At 43.8% G+C, this 24,952-nt stretch overlaps 1 protein-coding gene across 2 annotated transcripts in view; it reads right to left on the bottom strand.

Moving 5' to 3' along the window:
* The window catches only part of LMTK2 (lemur tyrosine kinase 2), a 100,816-nt gene that overhangs the window by 26,513 nt on the left and 49,351 nt on the right, over positions 1 to 24,952 (bottom strand). For both annotated transcript variants that reach the window (XM_032755894.2, XM_058442836.1), the window contains exons 6-7: positions 21,014 to 21,101; positions 8,248 to 8,381 (exon numbers count right to left, since the gene is read on the bottom strand). In XM_032755894.2, the coding sequence (XP_032611785.1) occupies positions 8,248 to 8,381; positions 21,014 to 21,101 (222 nt within the window). The remainder of the gene's footprint in view (positions 1 to 8,247; positions 8,382 to 21,013; positions 21,102 to 24,952) is intronic.

The raw sequence follows: 24,952 nt of genomic DNA, 5'->3' as shown, positions 1-24,952 counted from the left end.
AAAAATAGCATCTCCAGATTTTCTTTCAGGCTTTGAGAAATTTTCTCCCATTCCACACTTTTATGTTGATGCTGGTATCACTGTGGTGCAGAACGGCTCTGCAGAAGGGCTCCCCAGCTCCTATTCCCTGAATCCTCCTCCTCCTCCCCTCCTCTTTCTCTCTCTCTCTCCCTCAGTCTGCCGGGCGCTCACGGAACTGGAACCAGCTGGGCCTGGCCCGACCTGAACGAGCGTTTCCTTGTATTTTCAGAGTGACTAAGAAAGAACTCTAAAACGCTATTGGCAAAATTGCCTGAATTTTTTTTACAGCTTGTATTACTTGAGTAATAGTCTGTTATAAGTAAATATTAATATAATTTATAACTTCAAGTACCCAAAAATAATCCACATTATTAAAAATGTTTATTTTTCCCCTTTCTCTTTTCTTTTTTTTGAGACGGAGTCTTTCTCTGTCCCCCAGGCTGGAGTGCAGTGGCGCAATCTCGGCTCACTGCAAGCTCCGCCTCCCGGGTTCACGCCATTCTCCTGCCTCAGCCTCCCGAGTAGCTGGGACTACAGGCGCCCGCCACCACGCCCGGCTAATTTTTTGTATTTTTAGTAGAGACGGGGTTTCACCATGGTCTCGATCTCCTGACCTCGTGATCCGCCCGCCTCAGCCTCCCAGAGTGCTGGGATTACAAGCGTGAGCCACCGCGCCCGGCCTTTTCCCCTTTTTCAAAGATATGCAAGTGTTGTAGTCAGGCCCTTTCCAAATGACTTTCATGACTTCCAAACTCTACTTCTCCACAAGGGAGGTAAAGAGCATATTTCAAGACTTAGAACAATTATAGAATTTATTTTAAGAAAAAGTTAATTTTCAAAAACACACAATTTGACAAGTAAAAACTACTTTTTCTAAAGGAACTTCCCATACAGCCAACAGATTAAGTTTTTTGGCTTTTGGCTTTAACCCTTGGAGTCTTTATAATCACCAACTGGCATATGAATAAAAAAGCCATTAAATTAAAATAGAAAAGGAGGCCTAATTTATAGTTTGAAGTTGTAAACTGAAGATATCAAAGCTGAATTTCCATAGTCCAAAATGTATGTCTTTACAGAACGGCAAAAGACCAAAAACTTAAACTATTACATTCATATTTTCAAAGATTTTAATTTCCAAAGCTCACATGTCTGAAATACAAGGATAATGGAGATGATGATGGCAACGGCTAACACCGATATAATTTGGTAACAGCTTGGTACATAACATTGATTCAATAACATAATCATGGCCAATATTCACAAAGTACTTACTTCACAAGAGGCATTTTACATTTTCTCTAAGTGTTTAATCTTCACAACAAACCCGTGAGGTGGGTACTATTATTTTCTTTATTAACAAATATGGACACTGAGGCAGAGAATTGAAGTGACTTCGCTAGGGCCACAAAGCTAGCAAGGTAGTGTTCGGTAATATGTTTGTGTTTTCACCGTCAATAACTCTCAACGATAGTGCAGTAACACTTGCAGCTGCTGTTCCAAGCACACAGCTGGTCCTGAATGTGGATTCCAGTTAACTACATCACATCACTTGCCACACTCTTTGTGCTTACAAGTGATTTTCTGCGCTCCATCCAGAAGCCTTCAGGCCTGCTGAAGTGCCTGGGAAAAACCTTGGGGCACCTGTGACTCCACTGTTACAAACAACATAGAATCTTCTAATTGTAAGAAGAACGTTGGTCCCCATTTCTTGGAATTAAGCAAGGGAGAGAGGGAGGGAGGGAGGAAGAGAGGGAGGAGGAACATGCCATTTGAGGACAGAAAACTGAAAATGCTTTAAGTAATGCTGTTCTATCCACTGGGCCAACAGCTGCGATTGCAGAGATACAGGTTTTGCCAATAGAGGCTCCGTCACTGGGCACCACCAACGACCGCCTCTAGGGTCTATAAACAGACCCTGTGAACCTTCCTGACATCTCCCTCCTGAGACCAGGACAAGGAGCTGGATGCCAACATCCCAATAAGGGCAAGCACGTGTCCTGCTAGGCCAGGGGCAGCAGCCTGAGGCTAGCTTGGGCGATGTCGAGCTCAGGCACCTCCTGGGCGGCAGGATGGCTATCCCACTCCCTCCCTCCTCTTCTCTCACCATACAAATGTTCCACGTAGGTCTTTGGATACTTGAAATGTGAAGGCTTGGTAAAAGATGAACAATTATGCCTGCAGAAGGTCCTTGGCTCTCATTATAAAACTCGAAAGCAAGCAACTGGTGTTCCCAGGGCAAAAGGCAATGCTTCTCACAACCTGAAACCCAGAGGTGGTGAGGAAGCAAACAGTGGCAGGACTGGGTCCTGCCCCACTCCTCCCCAAGCGCCCAGGCTCCACAACGCAGTGGAAGGGAGCCCTGGGCAGTCAGGAGGCTGGGAGCTCATCTCTGCTCCACCGCTCCAAGACCACGTGATGCTGGGCTGGTCACGGGCATAGCAGAGGAGCCTCGGTTTCCTCACAAAACAACAAGGTGCACTTGAAATGGTTAACTCACAAGGCTGTTGCAAGGGTAAAATTGAAAAATATATGCAATGTTTTGAAAACATAAAAGTGCTGTATAGATTCAAAATAATAATACAATTTGGGTCAAAGTTGGTAAAAATAAATATTATCTGAAGCCTAATAACATGCAAAGCTAAAGAAAAACACAGGTGTCACTTCTTAACAACAGAGGGAACTCTTGACGTCAATGGTTGCTTTTGTCAGGAAATGCAAACACACAGCCAGTCTGCTCTCCCGTCAAGTTGAAAAACAGGTCCAGGGATGAGGCTGCCAGTGGCACCAGCCCCGCCCGGCTCTCAGAAGGCTCTGGCAGGGTCACCTGAGCTTGGCAGCACTTGCTGTGACTGAGACCACAGTAACCACGAGACTCAGGGCCGCATGAGCAGAACGATGGACAGAAAGTGGGAGCCCGCGGTTCTGAAGGGTTCCCACCCCAATTCACAAGGAAGTACCACTGTTGCTGCTCACTCACGCTAGGACTAGTTTGCGCGTCTTCAGGGTTCTCCAATGCAAACTCAACATGCAGGAGGCATTTTCAAAATAATCCACACCTCTATTATGTGAACTACTTATGCTTTCCCGAGTAACCTGGATTCCTGATAAGAGCTCACAGACGGGAAGCAAAATACCGGAAAGTTACTGAATGCTCTTCTAGCAGCTTGGCATACTTTATCTCCATCTTGACAACAGCACTCCAGGGCTTTAAAGACGATCCCCATTTTATACAAGAGATATAGCTCCAAAGGATGAAATAACCAGGCTTATACTGGTAAAGCTGATGAGAGGTGAATGAAAACTTCAATTCCAAAGCCTCTCTCTGCTCACCACGTCATTTGGACTCTGGTAGCCACAAAGACTTAAGCTTCCGAAGGGACTCTGCACTTAACACTCTAAGATGGGACGGAGACGTACCAGGAGAGGGTTAAACCAAGAGGATTCTGATAAAGCACATAGAGGCAACTTTATACTAGAGTTTTGACAGTGTTTGCCCTGTTTATTAGGTCAGTCTTTGCTAGCTGGGCAATGGTACATTTACTGAGTGCCTCCTGTGTGTATCTCAGGTACCTGCTAGGATTTGGGTACACAGAGTTCTTCCACAGGGTGTGAAATTCTTATTAAGAATGTGTAAACATAGAATAGCTGCTGAATTATACTAAATGATGTTTCTGCGATCTATTGCTATAATGTATTTCTCCTCTTTTATTCTGTCAATGGAATGAATTATGTAGACATATTTTTATAATACACATCTACCCTTACAGTCCTAGAATAAGTCTTAATTGTTTTGTTCACACACTGATAGATGCGGTTTGCTAGTATTTGTGTCTATGTTCATTCAGGAGAATCGTCAATAATTTCTTTATGTCATCTTTTGCTATTAAGCTTGTGTTGGATTCATGATACGAGTTATAGAAATTTCTGTCTTCTTTATGGTCTGGAATAGTTTAAATACACTGGAGCCACCTGTTCATTAAAGGTCAGACAGAGGACACCCATGAAACCCTCTGGACCTAGAGCCTTTTAAAATGAAAGCTCTTTAATCACCTTCCCAGTGCAGCTACTCGGCTGATTACAGTCTTTCCATCTCTTCTTGGGTTGTAGCTGCAGTCAAACTGGTTCCTTTCCCTTGAAGCCTTTCCTCATTTCTATGTGACACACATCGTGGGAGATACAAAGGTCAGGAAGATACAATCCCTGCCTTCAGCAAGTCTTCCATGTAGAAAGGGAAATAAGGAAACTTCATGGACATCCGCCACATATGAATTCCTGTTTGGTTTTCTTTTCGGTAGTGCCCTCTCTTTCTAAACCAGCCTAAGCTGTAGTGCAATAGTGATTAAACATGCACGCACATGCACACACAAAGCTCTGGGCATGCCATCCTACTGCCTACAGAACACAGCCTGAAGGCCTTATCCTGGCACTCAGGCCCTCTGCAATTTGGTTTCAAGCTGCGTCTCTATTCTTATCTCCCACTATCTTCTCTTTCGCATCTTCTGTTCTAGCTACACTGGACTATCTGACATTTCCCTAAACTCCCTTTCCTTCTCTTCCTCCTACCACATACATCATCTTGCTACTCCCTTCTCCAGCAGTTCTGAATATCCTCCAGCCTTCAACTGATGCCCATTCTTCAAGGATCACTTTGGTGGCCCTCCTTCCAAAAATCGACCTGGACTCTTCCCAGACAAAAGTAACTCTTCCTCCTCCTGCAGAAATGACTACACACGGTATGTGCACCTGGGTACAAACTGCTCATCAAATGATCAAATGAGTGGCTGAGACAGACCAACCGCTCAGCACCCCGAGCCTCAGTATTCTCCTCTGTGAGTGGGATGAATAATGGCACCTGCCTCGTGGCACGTGGGGTGGCCCTGACGATCAAATCACTACTCACAGAACGTTCTGTAAATGCATGGAACACAGCAAACACCCTGCCAAATGAGAATGCGCGTTTCCACTCTCCTGCTGGGGCGGTAGTGAGCAACAGGTGTGCATTTTGCTTTGATTTTAAATGTATTTCTCTGTCTCTCACCTTGTCACTGGATTTTAAATGCATTTCTCTACCTCTCACCTTGTCATTGAACTCTGCAGGCAGTGGAAGTTCACTGCACACTAACCCCAGTGTTGCACAGCAGAAAGTAACCGTAACGCTACAACTGGGCAAATCCTATAGAGGTTCTTTTGTACACAGTGGTCGCCCAGGTACTCCTCGAGGCTACCCCCTCCAGGTCTCCAGCTCCATGAGCCGCTGTGAGGAAACAGGCCGCCCATGGGAACCCCCTGGCTTAGCTCATCACAGCGACCTGGTGGCATCTCACGGACGGGCTGCTCAGGAGACTGGCAGGCAGGGGACAGGAAGTCCTGGGCTCCAGGCCAGCAAGGCGAGTGGGATGGCACAGCAGCAAGCTGGCAGCGCCCGCTGTTTACATGGCTTTCCAAAAGTCACATGCACGACTTCAGAGACGCAGGCTCCTCACACTCCAGGTTAAGGCTCTTCTTAAACAATAGGTAGAAATACAACTTCACCAGGGGTGCCTTACTAGATGAGTTTCCAAATGGAGCTAAGAACTTTAATTGGACGTGTAGGTTGTTCTATTTTCAACCAACAGAGGAAGTCCTACTTTAAGTCAACCAATAAATATTCTAAATTCCAACTTAAAAATACACTATATGACATGCTACTGACAAAAAAAGATCTTAAAGCACAAAACTTTGCCCCAAGCAGAAATTTAATACAGATATGATTACTTTTTTTTTTTTTTTTTTACAACAAAATGAAACAGCTGTCAATGGTTTCAAGGTTTTTTTTTTTTTTTTTTTTTTTGAGACAGAATCTCGCTCTGTTGTCCAGACTAGAGTGCAGTGGCACGATCTCGGCTCACTGCAAGCTCTGCCTCCCGGGTTCACGCCATTCTCCTGCCTCAGCCTCCCGAGTAGCTGGGACTACAGGTGCCCGCCACCACACCCAGCTAATTTTTTGTATTTTTAATAGAGACAGGGTTTCACCGTGTTAGCCAGGATGGTCTCGATCTCCTGACCTTGTGATCCGCCCGCCTCGGCCTCCCAAAGTGCGGGGATTACAGGCATGAGCCACCGCGCCCGGCCTCAAGGATTTTCTTTAACTTGAGTTTTAGAACTTGAATAAAACCCAAACTATGTGATTTACTCATCATCTTTACTTGTTCTAAAGTCCACAAGATTTGAAATTAAGTAAAACTTTAACTTGAAATTCACAGGAAAATACTATTTACTCTGATATCTTTGCCAATTTAAAAAATACAGATTCTAGTTGTCTTTGATAATTTTACATTGCTGATTCCAATATGATGCTCTTTTAAAATTAAACCCCCTTCTCCAAAATTTAAGAATTCCTAAACCAATATTAGTAATTATCTACATTTTGTAAGATATTAACAATATAAATTATGCTAGATAATAGCCTGTTATAAAAGACATCAAAAGCTAAATATAGGCTTTCTCCATTACGAAATCTTTATAAAGCTTCATGTAAGGGATTCTGCTTTGGGTCTTAAAAAACTGGTAACTTTTTGAGTCTTTAAAAACAAAACAAAACACTTTACCAGAATGATTTGTTTACTATCGTAAATCAAACAAGATATAAATGTGTAAGAAGAAGGTTAATAATTTTCCTCTGTCCCCACTTGAAGTCATGTTGAGAGTCTGATAGGCACAGCATTTTCCATGCCTGTTTAGACACACACACCTCTAGAAATACAGCCAGCTGTTTTCATACTTAAAACAAAAATGGAATCACACTGTAAGTATATTACTGTGAGATCTGCTTTTTACAAAAAAGAATACTTCAAGCCAGGCACGGTGGCTCACACTTGTAATCCCAGCACTTCGGGAGGCCAAGGCGGACAGATCATCTGAGGTCAGGAGTTTGAGACCAGCCTGGCCAACATGGTGAAACCCCATCTCTACTGAAAATACAAAAATAAGCCTGGCATGGTGCCGCGTGCCTGTAGTCCCAGCTACTCAGAAGGCTGAGGCAGGACAATCACTTGAACCCCGGGGTGGAGGCTGTAGTGAGCCGAGATCACATCACTGCACTCCAGCCTGGGCAATAGAGACTCCATCTCAAAAAAAAATACATAAATAAATTAAAAATAGAATACTTCATACACACATCCCTTCAAGTCAAGACACACAGGTGTTCCTTTTTAGGTCAATGGATTACTAAGAGTTAAATGATTTACTTAAAGCCGACTAAAGAAATACTGCCTGGTTTCCCTGGAGACCTAAGAAATAATTTTAAACGTATTGTGTTGTTTTTAAACATAAAGCACAGCTCAAAAGCCTAGAGGAGAATAAGCAGAAATCTCCTTTTGGGTTCACAGAACAGACTCGTCATTTGAGACAGGACTCCAAGTCTTTTGGTGTTTTAATTACGAAAATCACCATTGATGATCTGAACAAAATACAACGTGTTCCAAAGAACTATGGTCATTCAAGTCGTGAACCCAGGAGGCAGAGCTTGCAGTGAGCCGAGATCGTGCCACTGCACTCCAGCCTGAGCGACAGTGCAAGACTCCGTCTCAAAAAAAAAAAACAAAAAAAAAAACTATGGTCATTCAAGTGGGGCCTGAAAGGTTGCAACAGAAATGTGCTACACAGATCGCTGTGCTGCTCACAAGCAGCCCCTGACTACCCACCCGGCAGGGGGGAGGGGGGATGGGGCTCTTCAGATTGGATCCCATGACACCTTTGCTTCCAAATGGGCACCTGAAGCCCACCCTTCAGCTGGCCAGAAACCAGTGCTATGACCTTGTGCAAACAGAGGCTGCTGGCCTAGAGATTCTCTCTTCCTCTCTCAGGAATGTGAACTGGGACACACCGTGAAACCGGGCGGGTGGCACCAGAAGCCTAAAGCTGGTGTGGCAAGAATGAAACACGCGAGGTGCCATACGGTGGATCGGGACTGTTTACTCCCAACTCTGAGGCAGGTACAACTGTTCACATTCTTTGAAATGCTGGAAATAATAAATATATTAAGACATCTTATTCCCTGGTACTGGTTTCAATGAAGCCCAACTCAACCCTTATCCGGACATGGGCAAGAATGAGATCGCTTCTACCTACATGAGCTGGGTTCATTCTGCCACCTCCTGTCCTCCTTAAGTTTCACAAACCCAGCAGCCTTTCTGGACTGTCCCGCCGGCGCTGTGTGGGGCGTGCACCGCTGACGCAGGGACCCACCTGTGCAGGAAGTGCAGCTTGTGCATGGCGGCCAGCCCTGCGGCGATCTCGCATGCCATCCTCTGCAGCAGCATGGTCTGTGAGTCCCCCCGCATGTGCTCCTGCTCGGTGCGCAGATACGCCTTCAGGTCACCCTGCAAAAGTCAGCCCGTTTGAGTTTCAAAACAAACCACAGGAACAAAGTGAGCGCTTAAATACGTGCCTCGGTGAACACTAACTGTTAAGATTATTTATTAGAAACTTCTTTTGTTCATACTTAAAGAAGTTCCAACCCAATACTGCAAAAGTATAGAACACCATTATGCTTTTAGGAACATTCTAACTAGTTAACATTTTTGTCACATAAACACATGGAAAACAAAACAGTTTAAAAAAGGATAGTTTTGCAATGATGCACATTTAAACTAAATGCTGTGTAGAATTAGAGAAACTCCCAGGTTACCTAAGAGATGACCCGGAGAGTGTAAGAAATGGTGCCACTCACACTGCCTGTTCTATGGACTCCAGGCGGCCGCTGGGCAGTGAGCGCTTCATCACGAAGGCGCCATGGTTACTGCCAAATCTTGGAGGAGCAATGGAGCGGGAGAGAAGGAAAGAAAAATGGGTGGGAAAGGAGGAGAAGTCCAGGTAGTGCAGCAACAACTGCTTCAGGTCTCCCCCAGCTTCCCCAGGATCTGTGCTATCCTGAGACGGTGAAGAGAAAGAACATTCCAGCCACTCCAGAAAAACTCACCACGTTAACAAGCCTACTCTTCAAAGGAGAGCAACCTGAGCAGGAAAATAAACTTACGGTCAGACGCCCAGCACACGGACATGACACTGCGGGGCTCCCCAGGCCTCCTCCAAGACTTCCCTGTGTTCCGCTGTCTTTATTTCATGATTTTCATTTAGGATACTATGTTTTGGGGAGTTTACAGTGTATCTGTTATGGGGAATACCCTTTTGAAGGAATAAAATCTTCCATATTCTCCTTACCACATGATTAAATATTTATTGATACGGTATCATTCCAAATTAAAGCCCCCTCGAATCAGTTAATAAAATTTAAAAAGCAAGCCAATAGCTTTCAGTGTTCTTTAAATCTGAGTCAAGAAAAGACTGCTGGAGGCAGGGAGCGGGAAAAAAAAGAAAAAAAAAAGACTCCTGAGGAAGGACATTTTCCTTGACCCACTAAAGAGTACATGTCTTGTAACTGTTACTGAAGATAGCCAATTTATCAAATACCTCCCAGAATAAAACCTTCAGACACAGTATTCCTTTACAAACATATGCCCACATTTAATACCGAGTACATTCTGAGGTAACTTCTAGGTCCACTCCAAGAATCTAAATTTGTTTCCATTCCCAGTTTCCAAGATCTTTACATGAGTGATAATGTTGATATTAATAGTTGCCACCATTTGTGCTTTCAGCCCTGAGCCAAGTGTTATGTTAGGAGTTTTTGCACTTGTTACTGCAAATACAATGTGAGATGTTTACCAGATATGGAACTGAGGCTTAGGGAGGTTAAGAAATTTGCCCAAGGCCACAGAGCTAATAAATGGTAGGGCTGTGCTTCTACTTTTTGGTTTACCAACTAGTCAAGAAAGCTCTATTTAGCAAATGAATTAAATCAGTATGCAGACAACATCAATGTATTTTATAAGAATGAACATAAAATAACTGAAGGTCAATCCCATCAATCTGCTGGGGTCTCCCAAGCGTCATGTGACTGCTCTGCCAGGGGAGCAGTGGCCTTCCCTCGGTGCTGTGCACCAGCATCACTGTCCTTCACACATTTCCTTCCAAACGTGGTGCCCTCTCCTTTGTTTCCAACGAAATTAGAAGCCACTCCAGAGGAGAAAGAGACAACTTTTTTTTTTTCTTGTAAAAACATATGCCCCTCCATCCAGGTTAGGCTCTGTGGAGCTTGGGAGTTGTAAGGATAACAAACGATTCGGAAGACAATTAAATTCACCCAGAAAAATTCCAGCAAAAAACTCCAGGACTACAGGTGGATGGGAGTTTCATAAGGTAGCCCATAGAGAAAGTAAACATGAAAAAAGCTTAAGTCTATCTATATTACCAAGGAAATGGCAATGAAATTCTTCTGCCTAACCCCTCTGCCACCAATACCCATCTAAGGAAAAACTTACTCTCACACAAAAACATGGTTTTGCTGGGCTGAATCTGGCCAATCCTCAAAACCAACAGCAGCTGCTGGCAGGCAGTGAACTGTGGCTCTGGCCATGAAGGCAGACGAAGCGCAGAGCGGGCGTGGCTGCTTTTCAAGGGTGTCTAAAGTATATTCACCACCACTTACTGTTCTTAAAATGTCTTCTCTCCATAATAGCCCACTTCCCAAATTTCACTCAAAGAATATAATCAACAGAAGGGGATTTTACTTAAGAATAGATTAAATCAGTACATTCCAGGCAAAAATATCTTTAACCCAGGAATAGGGAAGAACATCAAAGATTACTGGAGGCCCCTGGTCATGGTTCTCATTCATGGTTGAGACTTGTCGTGGATTGTGTAGGATCCAGGGTTAGTTCTATGTTCCAGAAAGGTCCATAGAGCTCTCCTGGTACCACACTTTAAAAGAAAAAATCAACATAAAATCTTCAATTAGAGTAAAGATGTTTATGTTAAGCAAGTACTAAAATTTGATTCACTCTATCCAAAACAGACATACTTAGTTATCTGATTTATTTGTACTTTAATGGTGCTTAGTGAATAGACATGATTATTTTGGTCCATTGTTTAAAGAAAAAAAGCTCACCAAGAACAGCAATGTATTCTGAATTAAAATAAACATTCCTTTATCCAAGTTTTAAAAATTTCTCAGGTTCCCAAAACCACCCAAAAAACTGCCGAAGGAAAACTTATGACACTAGATGGCAGCAGAGCGCTACACCAAGCTCTCCACCAGCAGAGCAAGTGACCTGCAACGCCCTCGTGGAATGAGTCATTCAAACACCTGTAAATGGGTTTCTCGCAAGCCCCCTCCCTCAATGCTGACGTGAATGGCCAGGGCGGGCTTTATATAGCTTTTCTGCAGGACACTAGGAGCAATTAATTAATTTCAATACTGTGTAAAAAGTCAACAAGTAAATAGCTTTAGAACTGAAAAATTAAAGTCATTTATATGTTTAATAGGATGATTCTGGGGAAAAACATAATCTTCAATAATTTTATTGAAAGGATGAAAGAATGATATAGACAGCACAACACCCCCACTTCTGCTAATGAAATAGAAGACCTGCAGACTGGGGCAGCTGACTCCGCCACGCCTCCGCGCAGCCCAGGGCTTCTCTTCCATCCCAGCAGCTCTCTGCCTGTGTCTACTTTTTCTCAGCACCACTGGTCCCCTCGCCCACTGGCATCCATAACCTTATACATCATCTCCTCTTTGGTTGCCATGGATTCTTCGTCTTGTGCCTTTCTAAGCTGAGTCCTCTCGAGGGTCCATCTCTTCTCTCTGCTCTGGCCCCAAACGCCTCCCAGGTAAACCCAGCCCTCCACTTCTCTCTCCTTTCCATGGTTAAACTCCTCAGAAGCCTGGTCAGTCCTGGCTCCTTGTTCAAGAACCCCTTGCCGCCATCAGAAGCACTTGCATCCACCATTCAGTGGCAGCTGCTCTCGCCATGCCTATCAAGGAGCGATCTGCCCACTTCTCCCCAAGCACAGCTGGTCGGGTCTCATCTCACCAGCGTTAACAGAGACGGGCCCGTTCCTTCCTTGCTTAAACATGTCCTTCTTCACCAGCCTTCGGGCACCGCAACCTCCTGGGTCTCTTCTTATCCCACTGGCCGCTCTTTCCTCAGCCCCCACCACTGGCTCTCCCTCCTCTCACTGATCCATAAGGACCCTGGAGCTCCGTCCTGGTCCTCAGCCCTGGGGACGCTCCCCGCCCAGGGGTTTGAGCCACCCCATGGCTTGAAAGCCCATGCCTCACGTACACCTCTCTGGCCCAGCCCCTCATCTCCCGACTCGACTTCCCTCCCTGTATGCCTAAGAGCCCTCTGGCACAAACCTCTGCCAATCTCAGTAAGTGGCATCGCCGTTTTCCAAGTGGGTCAGACCAAAAGTGAAGATGTCATTTGTGAGTTCTGCCTCTAGGCGGCCACATCCAACCTGTCACCAAGTTCTGGGTCTGTTTTCAAACTACCTCCCATGCCTCCGCTGCTGTGGTGTTGGTCCCAGCACCACCCCACCCTGAGGACACACCTGCGCCAGTCTCCCTGCGGTCTCCCTGCATCCATTCGCCTGAGCAGCCAAAGCCAGTCCCTGAAAACATAAATCCAACCGTGAGAGCCTGGGTTCCTCCCTGCTGTTTTATTTCCTTGTCTGTCTCTACCACTAGAAAGCAAGCTAGACATGGCTAGGACTCCGTCTAGTTCCCTATTGTGTCTCTAAAACCTAGAACAGTGCTGGGCACACAGCATGTGTTTAATATTTGCTTAATGAATGGGAGAAAAAAGAAAAAACACTTAGGCAGACATTCTAAATGATGCCCTACAGGTTAAAGTAGGGACAACTGTTTTCCCAAAGCAGCCCCATCCTATCATTTCCATTTAACAATCTAATAAGAATGAACTTAGGAGTAAATCTGAAATTTCACATTTTTACTGGGCTTTTAAATTTATTACTTCATTACTCTGTACATTAAAGCTAGCCAAAGACACTTAATTTGGGAAAATAATACTCTTTAAGTAAAATCTGATTCTTTTTGAAAGTTTATCTTTGTATAGTAAATGTTACTTTGAGAACAGAGAGTCTAAATTATTCCAAAATTCTGTTAAAATACAGTCACGTGTCACTTAACACTGGGGATGCCTCTGAGAAATGTGTTGTTAGGCAATTTCACCATCGTGCAAGCGTCACAGAGTATACTCACATGAACCCAGATGGCCAGCCTACTGTACCCCGAGGCTACATACGGGGGTTTCTTGCTACAGCCTAGGCTTCAAACCTATAGAGCATGTTACTGTACTGAATAGTGTAAGCCCCTGTAACACGATGGCAAGTATTTCTGTATGCAGCCTTGACCTCCTGGGCTCAAGAGACCCTTAGGCCACACTAAATCTATATAAAAAATTTTTCTTTCTCAATAATATACCTTAGCTTACTGTAACTTTTTTTGAGTCTTTTTGTAATAACACTTAGCTTAAAACAAAAACACATTGTACAGTTGTACAAAAATATTTCTTTATATCCTTATTCTGTAAGTTTTTCTGTTAAAAGTGTTTTTCTTTTTAAACTTTTACGGACAACAGTGAGGCCCCCATCAGCCTGCCCAAGCACTATCGGAGGGCGCCAGAGAACCTCTGCTGAGATCACAGCTGCCACTCCGTGTGGCTCCAGCTACAGGTGCACACCTTGGTTATAAGCAGCGACGACCTGTCACTGCAGCAACAGGGGAGAAAGAAGACAGCACCTAGGAGCAGGGTGGCCACACACATGGGGAAGCAGTGCTGATGGAGGAAACGCAGGGGAGGGGGGAGCAGGCACCAGGGAAGACAGGAAGGGCCTGGCCAGAGGCAGCCAGGGCAGACTGTCAGCAAGGGCCAAGGCCATAGTGCCCAGGCTGCAGCCAGGCATGGGGAGGGTCAAAGCCATTGGCAGGGCCTCAGCACAGGGCCGGGCACCAAAACAGGGCAGACCCAGGGACTGGGAATGTACCCCCTACTCAATCACCCCCACACCTCAACCCATGCGGTCGTCCAGCACAGGCCTCCCCTCTGCTGTCTCTGGTCAGGGACCCCGTCCACCTGTGCCCTCGGCTCTCCTCACGCCTGTTCCACCGTGACTCCGTGTCCCCTCTCCTCTACATGAGCTCCTTAGGGGCAACGACACGTCATCCATCTTGGTGTGCCCGGTGCCTGAGGAGAAATTGCTGACCTGAGGTGCCCTGGTGCATAGGGCTTATTAATAACTACATTCATAAAGAAGAGCTGCCCATTAATTAGGCATTTCTGCACCAAAGGCCAACTCTAAAATGGAGGCCTCCCGCTGGTGGTGGCATTAAACCACCTGGTATAAAAGCACACAGGGCTGGGTCATTCCAGCACTTTGGAAGGCTGAGGTGGGAAGATTGCTTGAGACCAGGAATTTGACACCAGCCTGGGCAATATAGTGAGACCCCATCTCTACTTTTAAAACAATAGAATAAAATTAGAATAAAATCAAGCCACCCATAAACACACTCACTTTGGCACTAGTAACTCTGTACCCTCAGGCAAGTCCATCACCAACCCTGACACACGCAGCCTGGGTCTGATTCTTCAGCCAGTCCCTTCCCCTCTCTCAGCCTTGGTTTCCTCATCTGTAGACTGAAGCTACTGCTACGGGTCTCACAGCATTGTCAAGATGACTCACTTGATGGGAACACACATCAAATGCCCAGCACCGGGCCTAGCCCAGAGAGCTCAGAGCTTCCCCATCGTACTCCCCATTGTGGGCAGTGGCCAAGGTTCCTTCCAGGTCTAAAAGCCCACGGGTCTAAGCTCCTCTGATTCTGCCCCCAAGTCACCGCTCTTCATGAGAGACAGAAGAGCACAAGTCCCACAGAGCAACGCCCTGCTGTCAAAGAATAGCTAGTGGATGCCCTCCCCTTCTCCACTGCGAACTGCCTTCAGAAACTGACTCCATGTTTTACTGGCTGAATTTAGTAAAGGAGTTCAGGATACAACATTCAAGAACACAGTATCGCCGGGCGCGGTGGCTCACGCTTGTAATCCCAGCACTTTGGGAGGCTGAGGCGGGCGGATCACAAGGTCAGGAGATCGAGACCACGGTGAAACCCCGTCTCTACTAAAAATACAAAAAAATTAGCCGGGCGTGGTGGCGGGCGCCTGTAGTCCCAGCTACTCGGAGAGGCTGAGGCAGGAGAATGGCGTGAACCCGGGAGGCGGAGCTTGCAGTGAGCCGAGATTACGCCACTGCACTCCAGCCTGGGCGACAGAGCGAGACTCCGTCTCAAAAAAAAAAAAAAAAAAAAAAAAAAGAACACAGTATCATCTGCTGCGGAGCCAGCTGATGGAGCTGAAGAAATTGCTGACCTAAGAAAGATTAGGATGTGGCAAAGGTTAGTCTACATCCTCCTTTTTCTTTCCCCGCTGGCAGCCTGGTCTCCAGCGTGCTTTTTTTCCCTGTCCTTACCCCTTCCACTTGAGCCTTCCCAACAGACCCAGCCGGCCTCGCCACCAGGGCACAGCGTCCCCTGTCTCCACAGTTACTTTACAAAGCCTTCCCCAGTGATCCTGGTTGGGACTCCCGTACTTCTATACACACTACCCAAGCTTTTATTTAATAATTAGAATCAATCAATTTTAGTAACTAAAAATGGCCACGACTTACTGAGCATTTTCCTTGTGCTCGGTAATCTCATCCATCATCTTACTTAATGGTCAGGGCAGTTCAAAGGGGAGACAGTATTACTGCCATTTTACAGAAGAGGTTAAGGGATTTTCCAAGGTGATAAACCAGTGAGTGGCAGAATGAACATCCGAGCAGGCAAGTCAGGGGCGGGGCTTATTCACTTCCGTGTTCCTTAAAGCACCAGGCAGCTCCCGGCACTTCGAATTTGCTCAATCCATTTTTGTTGAGTGAGTGATCCTTAATCAAAAGTCTCCTTGCCTTGATATTCACGTGAGAGTGGTGTGTACCTGCCATGGCAACAAGTTCTATAAAACACCCTCCAGTCATCTCTCGGCTCCTCTCATAAACATTGTCACCGTCAGCATTGCAAATCTGTGGCTGCAGGCCAGCTACCAAATGCACTCAGAAGAGTTTTCATTTACTTTCATAAAAATTCCATGATTAAGTGCCTTTTAAAACAGGCTGGTTAATTCCATCTTACAAGGAATTAAGTAAGTGCAAAAATATTTTCTCCTTTCTACTTGGGAGATGTTATCATTGGGCACGATGAATGCAGGATGACGGCTGAAAAGGCCACTGTTCATTCAATCGCTCTTGACCTGCTAAGACAGGCAGTGATAGCCGGTCCTTCACCGTGGCCACAGCGGCTTTTTACAGAGCCCGGACCGCTGCCCTCTGTGCCCTTTGGACTGCGGCCAGGGGGCAGGTCCTGCCTTGGGTTATGCCCCTCTGATCAGAAAGGCCTGTTTCTGGGCAGGTTTTGGGTCATCCAGGCTGGGAGCTGGGCTCAGTGTCAAAGTGACACTTTGGTGTGTCCCATGGACAACCCTCGGTCCCTTCAAGTGGATGCCCTTTCTGGCTCCCTGGGCTGGTGCTACCTGACCGCTCTTGCCACACAGTGGGAGCCTGGAGAAGCTGGACTTCAGTGCCAAGAACCCTGTCAGGCCCCTAGTCCTTGCCGCTGGAAAACCTGTTCCTTTTCAAGTTTACGAGGGCCCAGAAGTGATATGTATGAAATTGCCCAAGGAAACAATGTGACCTCTCACTGCTGGACAAGCTGGTGGCACCCTGTGTTTATGACCTTGACTCTGACACAAGACTGGCCACGCCAAGTGATAACCAAATATTTCCAAAGGGCATCCTAGCCCCCTAACATTGGTAGCACCTGACACGGCACCTTAAATTGTGGGAGGTAATTATCCATTTTTTTTTCTACTGGGGTAAAAAAAAAAAAAATGCATAAAATACCATTTGGCATTGTAACCATGTCTAAGTTTACAATTCCAGAGTTAAGTATATTCTCCTTGCTGCACAACCATTGCTGCCAGCCCCCTCCAGAACTTGTTCAACTCACAAAACTGAAGCTTTGCATCCATTAAACAACTCCCCATTTCCCAGCCCCAGCCTGCCCCGGCACCCACCTTTCTACTTTCTGTCTCTAGGAATCTGACTACTCTAGGTCCTCCTGTAAGTAGAATTACCCAGAACTTGTCTTTTTGTGACTGGCTTGTTTCACTTCCCATAATGGCCTCAAGGTTCATTCATGCTGTAGCCTGTGTTGGAATTTCCTTCCTTTTAACAATCCTCCATTGCACAGAGAGAGCAGATTGGTTTATCCTTTCACCCATTGATGGACACCTGGCCACTTCCACCTCCCAGCTACTGTGAATAGTGGTTTCAATAATAATCCATTATTGTGAATAACGTGTGCAAATATCTGCCTGAGGGCCTGCTTTCACTTCTTTTGTATATATCCCCAGAAGTAGAACTAGCTGGATCATATGGTAATTGTATTTTTAATTATTTGAGGAACAATGATTGTTTAAAAAATTTTATTGATCAATGTACCATTAGGTAGGACGCTTAAATTAAACACAGCTATTAGCTCTGCACTGCCAGTGGAAGCTTTTGGTGGGGACCAGAGCTCCTCGGGATGTTCAGGAGTGACCGTCCCCAAGTGACTTAGGAGGGTCACATAAAATGTGTTTCATGAAGTCACATCTGCTCATTCTAGAAGGCTGTATGCATAATATTCGCCCCAAAGTATAAGAGCCAATCAAATTTAGGTAAGTTAATATGCTTTGAATACTCAGTCTAAATATTTGGATAACATGTATTTAAGTCTGAGCTCTAAAATTGTTGGGGAAAAAATTATAAGGATGCTGAGTTAAAGAACAGATGTATTTCTTATATTTTCATAAAAATGATGTCTATACAATGATAAAGATACAAATAATACTCTAGATCAATACTGGGTCATTTATGGTAACATAAAGGAGTTATTTCGCTATGTTTTTGTGTTTCTTTATAAAACAGGTTAAATTACTAGTCCCAAAAAGGATAGCTGCTATAAAAAATAAATTAAAATAGCATTAAAACAAAGCCCATCTTCTGAACCCATTCAGAAGAAAACATGAAGCGGAGTGGCCAAGGTCTTTGATCATTGTATGAAAAAACTAACATTGTCTACTGGAACTTTCAGGAACGGATGCAGAAGGGCAAAGAAGAACTGGAAAATGCTAAAATATATGAGATAGTTTTCCAAGCCACCTCCATCAGCTGGGAAACGGGTAATTGTCAAATAGATGCTGACTCCGGCTCTATTTCTGTGATGGTCACTCACAAAGACTATGTCTCAGCTGTTATTTATAATTAATATAAGGAGCTTAGGGACCAAAAAAGGCAACATGAAACAGCTCAGAATAGTGGACCTCTGACAAGCAGACTTGCCTTGTGACCTATGGGCGCATTTCTGTGTCCTAACTTTTTTTTGTTGATGCTGTGTCAGTGCCAAAATCACCTTCCATGGGTCACACAGAGCTAGACTAAAAGGAAGTTATTTTTATATCACAATAACCTAGGATCATACATTTTATAACTGATGATATGGAGATCAAAACCAATTATATAATAATATGCAATAACACCCTGAGAAATCCCAGCAAGAACTCCTTCCTCTTAGTTCTCATGCCTCTACTAAATAATTGATCATGTGTCACCTCTCACTGGGCGACCTGGAGGACAACGAGCACACTGAGTCTCGGTATCTCCAGGTGCAGCATGCTGCCTTACTTCAGTTAAGTGTCCAATGAATAAGCATCCCCCACAATGGCAGAGAATATGAGGTGGCCCACCCAGAAAAGTAGGTTTAATTCCAGTTTTCCTTACATGGAGAGAGAGCTCTAGGAGGTTCCAACTCCTTTGGGGCAGGATTAAAATGTTAATTTTAGACTTTGTTACGTTAAAAAATGTGCATGCTGTAATTTCTAGTGCGACCACACAAAAAAATTAAGAAACAAATATCTCAAGTCCAGACTTGTAGATGGGGAAAATTGAAACAAACAAAAAAAATTGAGAATCCCAAAGAACAGAAAAAAAGCAAAAAAGAAAAATTGTAACAGGTACAAAAAAGAATACCAAATAGGTAGATAAGATTACAAATATCTCACTAATTACAAGAAACGTAAATGAACTACATATTCCATTTTAAGTGACCACGACTGCAAGATTTAAAAATTTTTTAACAACAAACTATTTACAAGAGGTGTAAACCAGAGAAGAAAAGGATTGACAGAAATATAATTTGACAGGCAAATTCTAACCAAAAGAAAGTTGGTCTAACTATATTAGTATCGATAAAACCCGACTTTATCTTTATTAATGCTTTTAACCTTAAAGAGAGCCCCTTCACAATGATAGAAGGTTCAAATTATAGGAAATTATACCAACCTTAAATGTTCATGCCTACATAACAGGGCATCAAAATGTAAAAACAACCAGACTTATAAGGAAAATCTATAACCAGAGCCTCTTTCAGTAACCAATAGAAAACTGACTCAAACCCCCTCCACACTCCTTCCCTCAAATCAGAAGATATGAGAGATTTAAACAACCTCACAAACTTGACCCAGAGGACCCATGAAGAATGCTTTAAGGAACGACATCAGAATACGCTTTTTCTTTTTTTCTTTTCCAGCATCTACAGGCATGAAAAAACACTGATCCTAGAGTGAAGATGAACACAGCCCAGAAGAGAGCCACAGCTGACTCAAAGCCAACACCTAAGATGAGCGAGAACCACCTGGTTGCAATGAGCCACAGATATTTGAGAGTAACTATTACATAATCCAACGAAAGCTAATGTTATCAAGTTTATTAATCAACCACCTCTGCCAATGAGAGAAATATTCGAATCACACTTAGGAATTAAAACAAAAAATCACGATGCTTACTGTTCTTTATTTAAACAGATGAAAATGTTATTTGAATTAACTGGGAATTTGTTTTGGGGTACTCCTATTTTTCTATGCACAGCCACGGAAGTTTCAATGTTCCAAAAACTGAGATGATGCAAAGAAATCAAGTAAAACCTGACTCATCCAATTAACAGCTCACCACTGTTTTTGGAAGATAACAATTACATGCTAAAAATGGGCTTTTAAAAAAGATGAAATATTCTGCATGCGGGAAAAGATGTTTAGAGGAAATTTCACATAGAAATTACTATTGAAATTATTCATGAAACTGCACAAAGAACAATCTTTCCAACTGTCCAATAAATAGTATTATCATGCTAAGAAATAAGGTTTTTAAGAAAATAAATCTAACTCTTTTTTTTTTTTTTTTTGAGACAGAGTCTTGCTCTGTTGCCCAGGCTGGAGTGCAGTGGCACGATCTCAGCTCACTGCAAGCTCCGCCTCCCGGGTTCACGCCATTCTCCTGTCTCAGCCTCTCCGAGTAGCTGGGACTACAGGCGCCCGCCACCACGCCCGGCTAATTTTTTTTGTATTTTTAGTAGAGACGGGGTTTCACCGTGGTCTCGATCTCCTGACCTCGTGATCCGCCCGCCTCGGCCTCCCAAAGTGCTGGGATTACAAGCGTGAGCCACCGCGCCCGGCCGAAATCTAACTCTTTAAACATATAAATGTCACATACGTTTGCTATTTTCAGATGCTGACAGATGAGGAGTACTCTAGGTAAAGTGATTCTTGGGCTCTCTCAGGGGGTTAAAGTGTTTCAAGATGTTTCAAGCCCGGTTCAAGCTCTTAGGAGGGCACATCTAGATCCAAGCTCTGGCTCCGGCTCTGCTATACACTTGATCCACACCATGGCCATCAAATGGAAAGTATGGACAAATATTGGTACCTAACTCTGGAGTTTGTTATCATTAAGTATGGTAAGGCAACTAAATAGCTTAGCACAGGGACTGCCGTGTAACCAACCACTATGTAAGTGTCAGTCAACACTATCACTATCACCAAAGGTAATAAAAGTTACTCATCATAAAGTTCTTCAAGTGGGGGACAGACATGAAAGCAACCCCTCATCCAGCATGTCCATCTGTCAAAAACACTTGAGTACAACCTTTGGAATGCTCAAACTTGAATTCCTTCAAAAAACTTACCAAGTCACAGAACTCAAACACCAGGAGGTAGGGGATCGCTTCTACACACTGTCCAACACACTGAAGAATATTTGGATGCTGAAGAATGCTGGGAAAAATAAAAGCCATAATATTGTTCATCAGGAAGCATGATAATAACATTATTCAAACAAAAGCATAATAATAAAATTATTCAAACAGTAATCCAAATTTTTTCATAATTTATATAGTTACATAAATGACAGGCTAAAAAGATCACGAAGATTATACTTAAAAGGTGTATACTAAGTTATCTAGCAAGTAATTCAAAGCCAATCAAGTGAATATTTTCACAAATTAAAAAAGAAATCTTAACATAAGAAACTTTAAAAATTTTTTTTCAAGAGACAGGGTCTCATTCTGTCACCCCGGCTGGAGTGCAGTGGTGCAATCATAGCTCACTGCAGCCTCCAACTCCTGGGCTCAAGTGATCCTCCCACCTTAGCTGGCCAAATAGCTGGCATTACAGGCACGTGCCACCATGCCTGGCCTCAAGAATTTTTATCTTTAGTAATTTAAGTTTAAAGATAATATTTTAAAGCAGCATTTAAAAGAGGGCAGACTATATAGTCATCCCTTAGTACCTGCGGGAGACTGGTTCCATGAATCCCTGAAGATACCAAAATCCAAACCGCAGATGTTTAAGTCTCTTACATAAAACGGTGTCATTATCTACACATAACCTACACACATCCGCCCATATAAATAGTCTCTAGATTACTTGTAATACCTAATACAATGTAAACGCTATGTAAAAAACTGTTATACTGTATTGTTTATTTATGTATTTTTTACTATTGCATTGTTACTTCTTTCCATTTTTTTTTTAAATATTTTCCATCCACCATTGGTTGAATCCATGGATACAGAACCCATGGATACAGAGGGCCAACTGTATATACAAATTCAAAAAGTATTTCAGCCAGGACAAAAAAGGGAGGCCTTATCTGTACAAAAGACAAAAAAACTAATTGGGTGTGGGGACGCGCAACTGTGGTCCCAGCTCCTCAGCAAGCTGAGCCGGGAGTATTGCGTGAGCGCAGCAGGTGGACGCTGCAGTGAGCCATGACTACACCACTGCACTCCAGCCTGGGGGACAAAACAAGACACTGCTTCAAAACAACGACAACAACAAAACAAATTCAATATGTATTTCAATCCAGATACTAAATAACTCAGTTTCTCCTTCAGGCTATCTAGCTTATACATTCTTTTCCATAAATTTCCACAGTATATGCAAACTCCTTTTGGAAAATATTGTGTCCAAAAGAAAATATAGTTAAATAAAAGGTATGCCAAAATAGTTTTAAAAAACACCTTTATTTTGATACAATTTTGAATTTACAGGAGTTGCAAAGACAGCAGAGAGAGGCCTGGTATACCCTTCACCCAGTTTCCCCTGTTAGTTACATCTGACACAATGACGTACAGTACAACATCCAAACCCGGGAACTGCCACTGTGATAAAGTGTGTGCAGGGCTCCATGCCAGGTCTGCATGTGCACAGATGTGTGTAACCACCACCTCAATGGAGACTCAGAACTATCCCATCACCACAAAGATCTTCCCACCCCAACCATCTGTACCCCTGGCAACCACTACCTGTTCTCCGTTTCTAGAATGTTCTCATTCTAAGAATATTATGTAAATGGAATTGGTATAGTACGTGACCTTTTGAGATTGATTTCTTCACTCAACATAATCCCCCTGAGGTCATCCAAGGTGTTCCATGTGTCAACGGTTCTTTTTTTTTTTTTTTTAATGTGGGAGCAGTGCTCCAGGAATGTACTGCTTTGCTGAACCACTCACCTACTGATGGACATGTTAGTTTTTCCAATTGTCGGCTATTACACGTAAAGCTGCTATGAACAATCATGCAAGGGTTTTTGTATGGAAAAAAGTTTTCACTGCTCTGGAATAAATGACAAGGGATGCAACTGCTGGGTTGTATGACGTGACGGTTAATTTTGTGTGTCACCTTGGCTGGGCCATAGTGCCCAGGTATTTGGTCAAATATTATCCTTATTATGTTTCTGTGAGGGTGTTTTTTGATGAAATTATTGTCTCTCTGTATCTATCTATCTATCTATCTATCTATCTATCTATCTATCTATCTATCTATCTATCTACCTACCTACCTACCTACCTACCCACTCACCTACCTACCTACCTGAGACAGGGTCTCACTCTGTCATCTAAGCTAGAGTACAGTGGTGTCATCATGGCTCGCTGCAGGCTTGAACACCTGGGCTCATGTGATCTTCCTGCCTCAGCCTCCTGAGAAGCTGAGACTACAGGTGCGTAGTGCCACCATGCCCAACTAATTTTTTTTTACTTTTTGTACAGACAGGATCTCACCACTTTGCCCAGGCTGGTCTCAAACTCCTGGGCTCAAGCAATCCTCCAGCCTCAGCTTCTCAAAAGGCTAGGATTATAGACCTGAGGTACTGTGCCCGGCAGATGACGATTTAAATCGGTGGACTTGGAGTAAAGCAAATCCTGCAACAATGGTGGGCCTCATCTATCAGCTGAAGACCCTAACAGAACAAAGACTGACCTCCCCCACAGAAGGAGGAGTTCTGCCAGCAGACAGCCTTCAGCCTTGAACTACAACATCGACTCTTCCCTGGGTCTCCAGCCTCCTGGTCCACCCTGCAGACTCTAGACTTTCCAGCCTCCATAACTTCATGAGCCAATTCCTTTAAAACGTCTCTCTCTAGATATACATGTACATACACATCCTATTGGTTCTGTTCCTCTGGAGAATGCTAATATATAACTAAACGTAAGTTTTGTTTTTTTAAGAAACTGCCAAGCTATTTTCTATAGTGGCTCTATCATTTTACATTTCCACCAGCAATGTATGAGGGATCTAATTTCTTCACATCCTTGCCAGCATTTGGTATTGTCACTATTTTTTCATTACAGCTTTTTTTTTTTTTTTTTTTTTTTGAGACAGAGTCTCGCTCTGTCGCCCAGGCTGGAGTGCAATGGCACGATCTCGGCTCGCTGCAAGCTTTGGCTCACTGCAAGCTTCGCCTCACTGCAAGCTTCGCCTCCCGGGTTCACGCCATTCTCCTGCCTCAGCCTCCCGACCAGCTGGGACTACAGGCCCCCGCCACCACGCCCAGCTAATTCTTTGTATTTTTAGTACAGACAGGGTTTCACCGTGTTAGCCAGGATGGTCTCGATCCCCTGACCTCGTGATCCACCCGCCTCGGCCTCCCAAAGTACTGGGATTACAGGCGTGAGCCACAGCGCCCGGCCATTACAGCTTTTCTAATAGGTATGAAGGGATCTTAATTCATTACTTTAGTGGCTCCTGACACTGAATGTCTTTTCATGTGCTTATTTTGCTTATTTGCTATCCGTGCTATCTCCTCTTTGGTGAAATGTCTCTTAATGTCTTCTGACAATTTTTAAATTACGTTATTTTCTTTTGAGTTTTGAGAGTTTCTTATAAATTCTAGATATGAGTCCTATGTCAGCTATGTGGTTTCCAGCTATTTTCTCCCAGTCTGTGGCTTGTCTTTTCACTGTTACCAAGGTCTTTCACAATGCAAATGTTTTTAATTTTGATGATACAATTTATCAGTTTTTTTAAGGAAGTTTAGCCATATTTTTGTTCTTCTTTTCTAATGTTCCAAGACACCTCCTTTTATCATTTCTTTTCTGTTTAGAAAATTTATTCTTTTAAGGCAGGTTTGCTGGTAATAAATTCTCTTAGTTTTCTTTCATCTGAGAATGTCTTGATATTTCCCTTCATTCCTGAAGGATATTTTCTCTGGAGAAAGAATTTCAGAGTTCTTTTCTTTAGAAAGGTGAAAAACGTGCCGATTCCTTCTGGCCTCCAGGTTTCTGATGAGAAATCGGCTGTCCTTCACATTGCTTCCCTCTACAGGTAAAGTGCTGTTTCTGTCT

Source organism: Hylobates moloch, unplaced genomic scaffold (assembly GCF_009828535.3).
Source record: "Hylobates moloch isolate HMO894 unplaced genomic scaffold, HMol_V3 SCAFFOLD_1, whole genome shotgun sequence".
Lineage (NCBI taxonomy): Eukaryota > Metazoa > Chordata > Mammalia > Primates > Hylobatidae > Hylobates > Hylobates moloch.
This window is presented reverse-complemented; position numbering and strand designations above follow the sequence as displayed.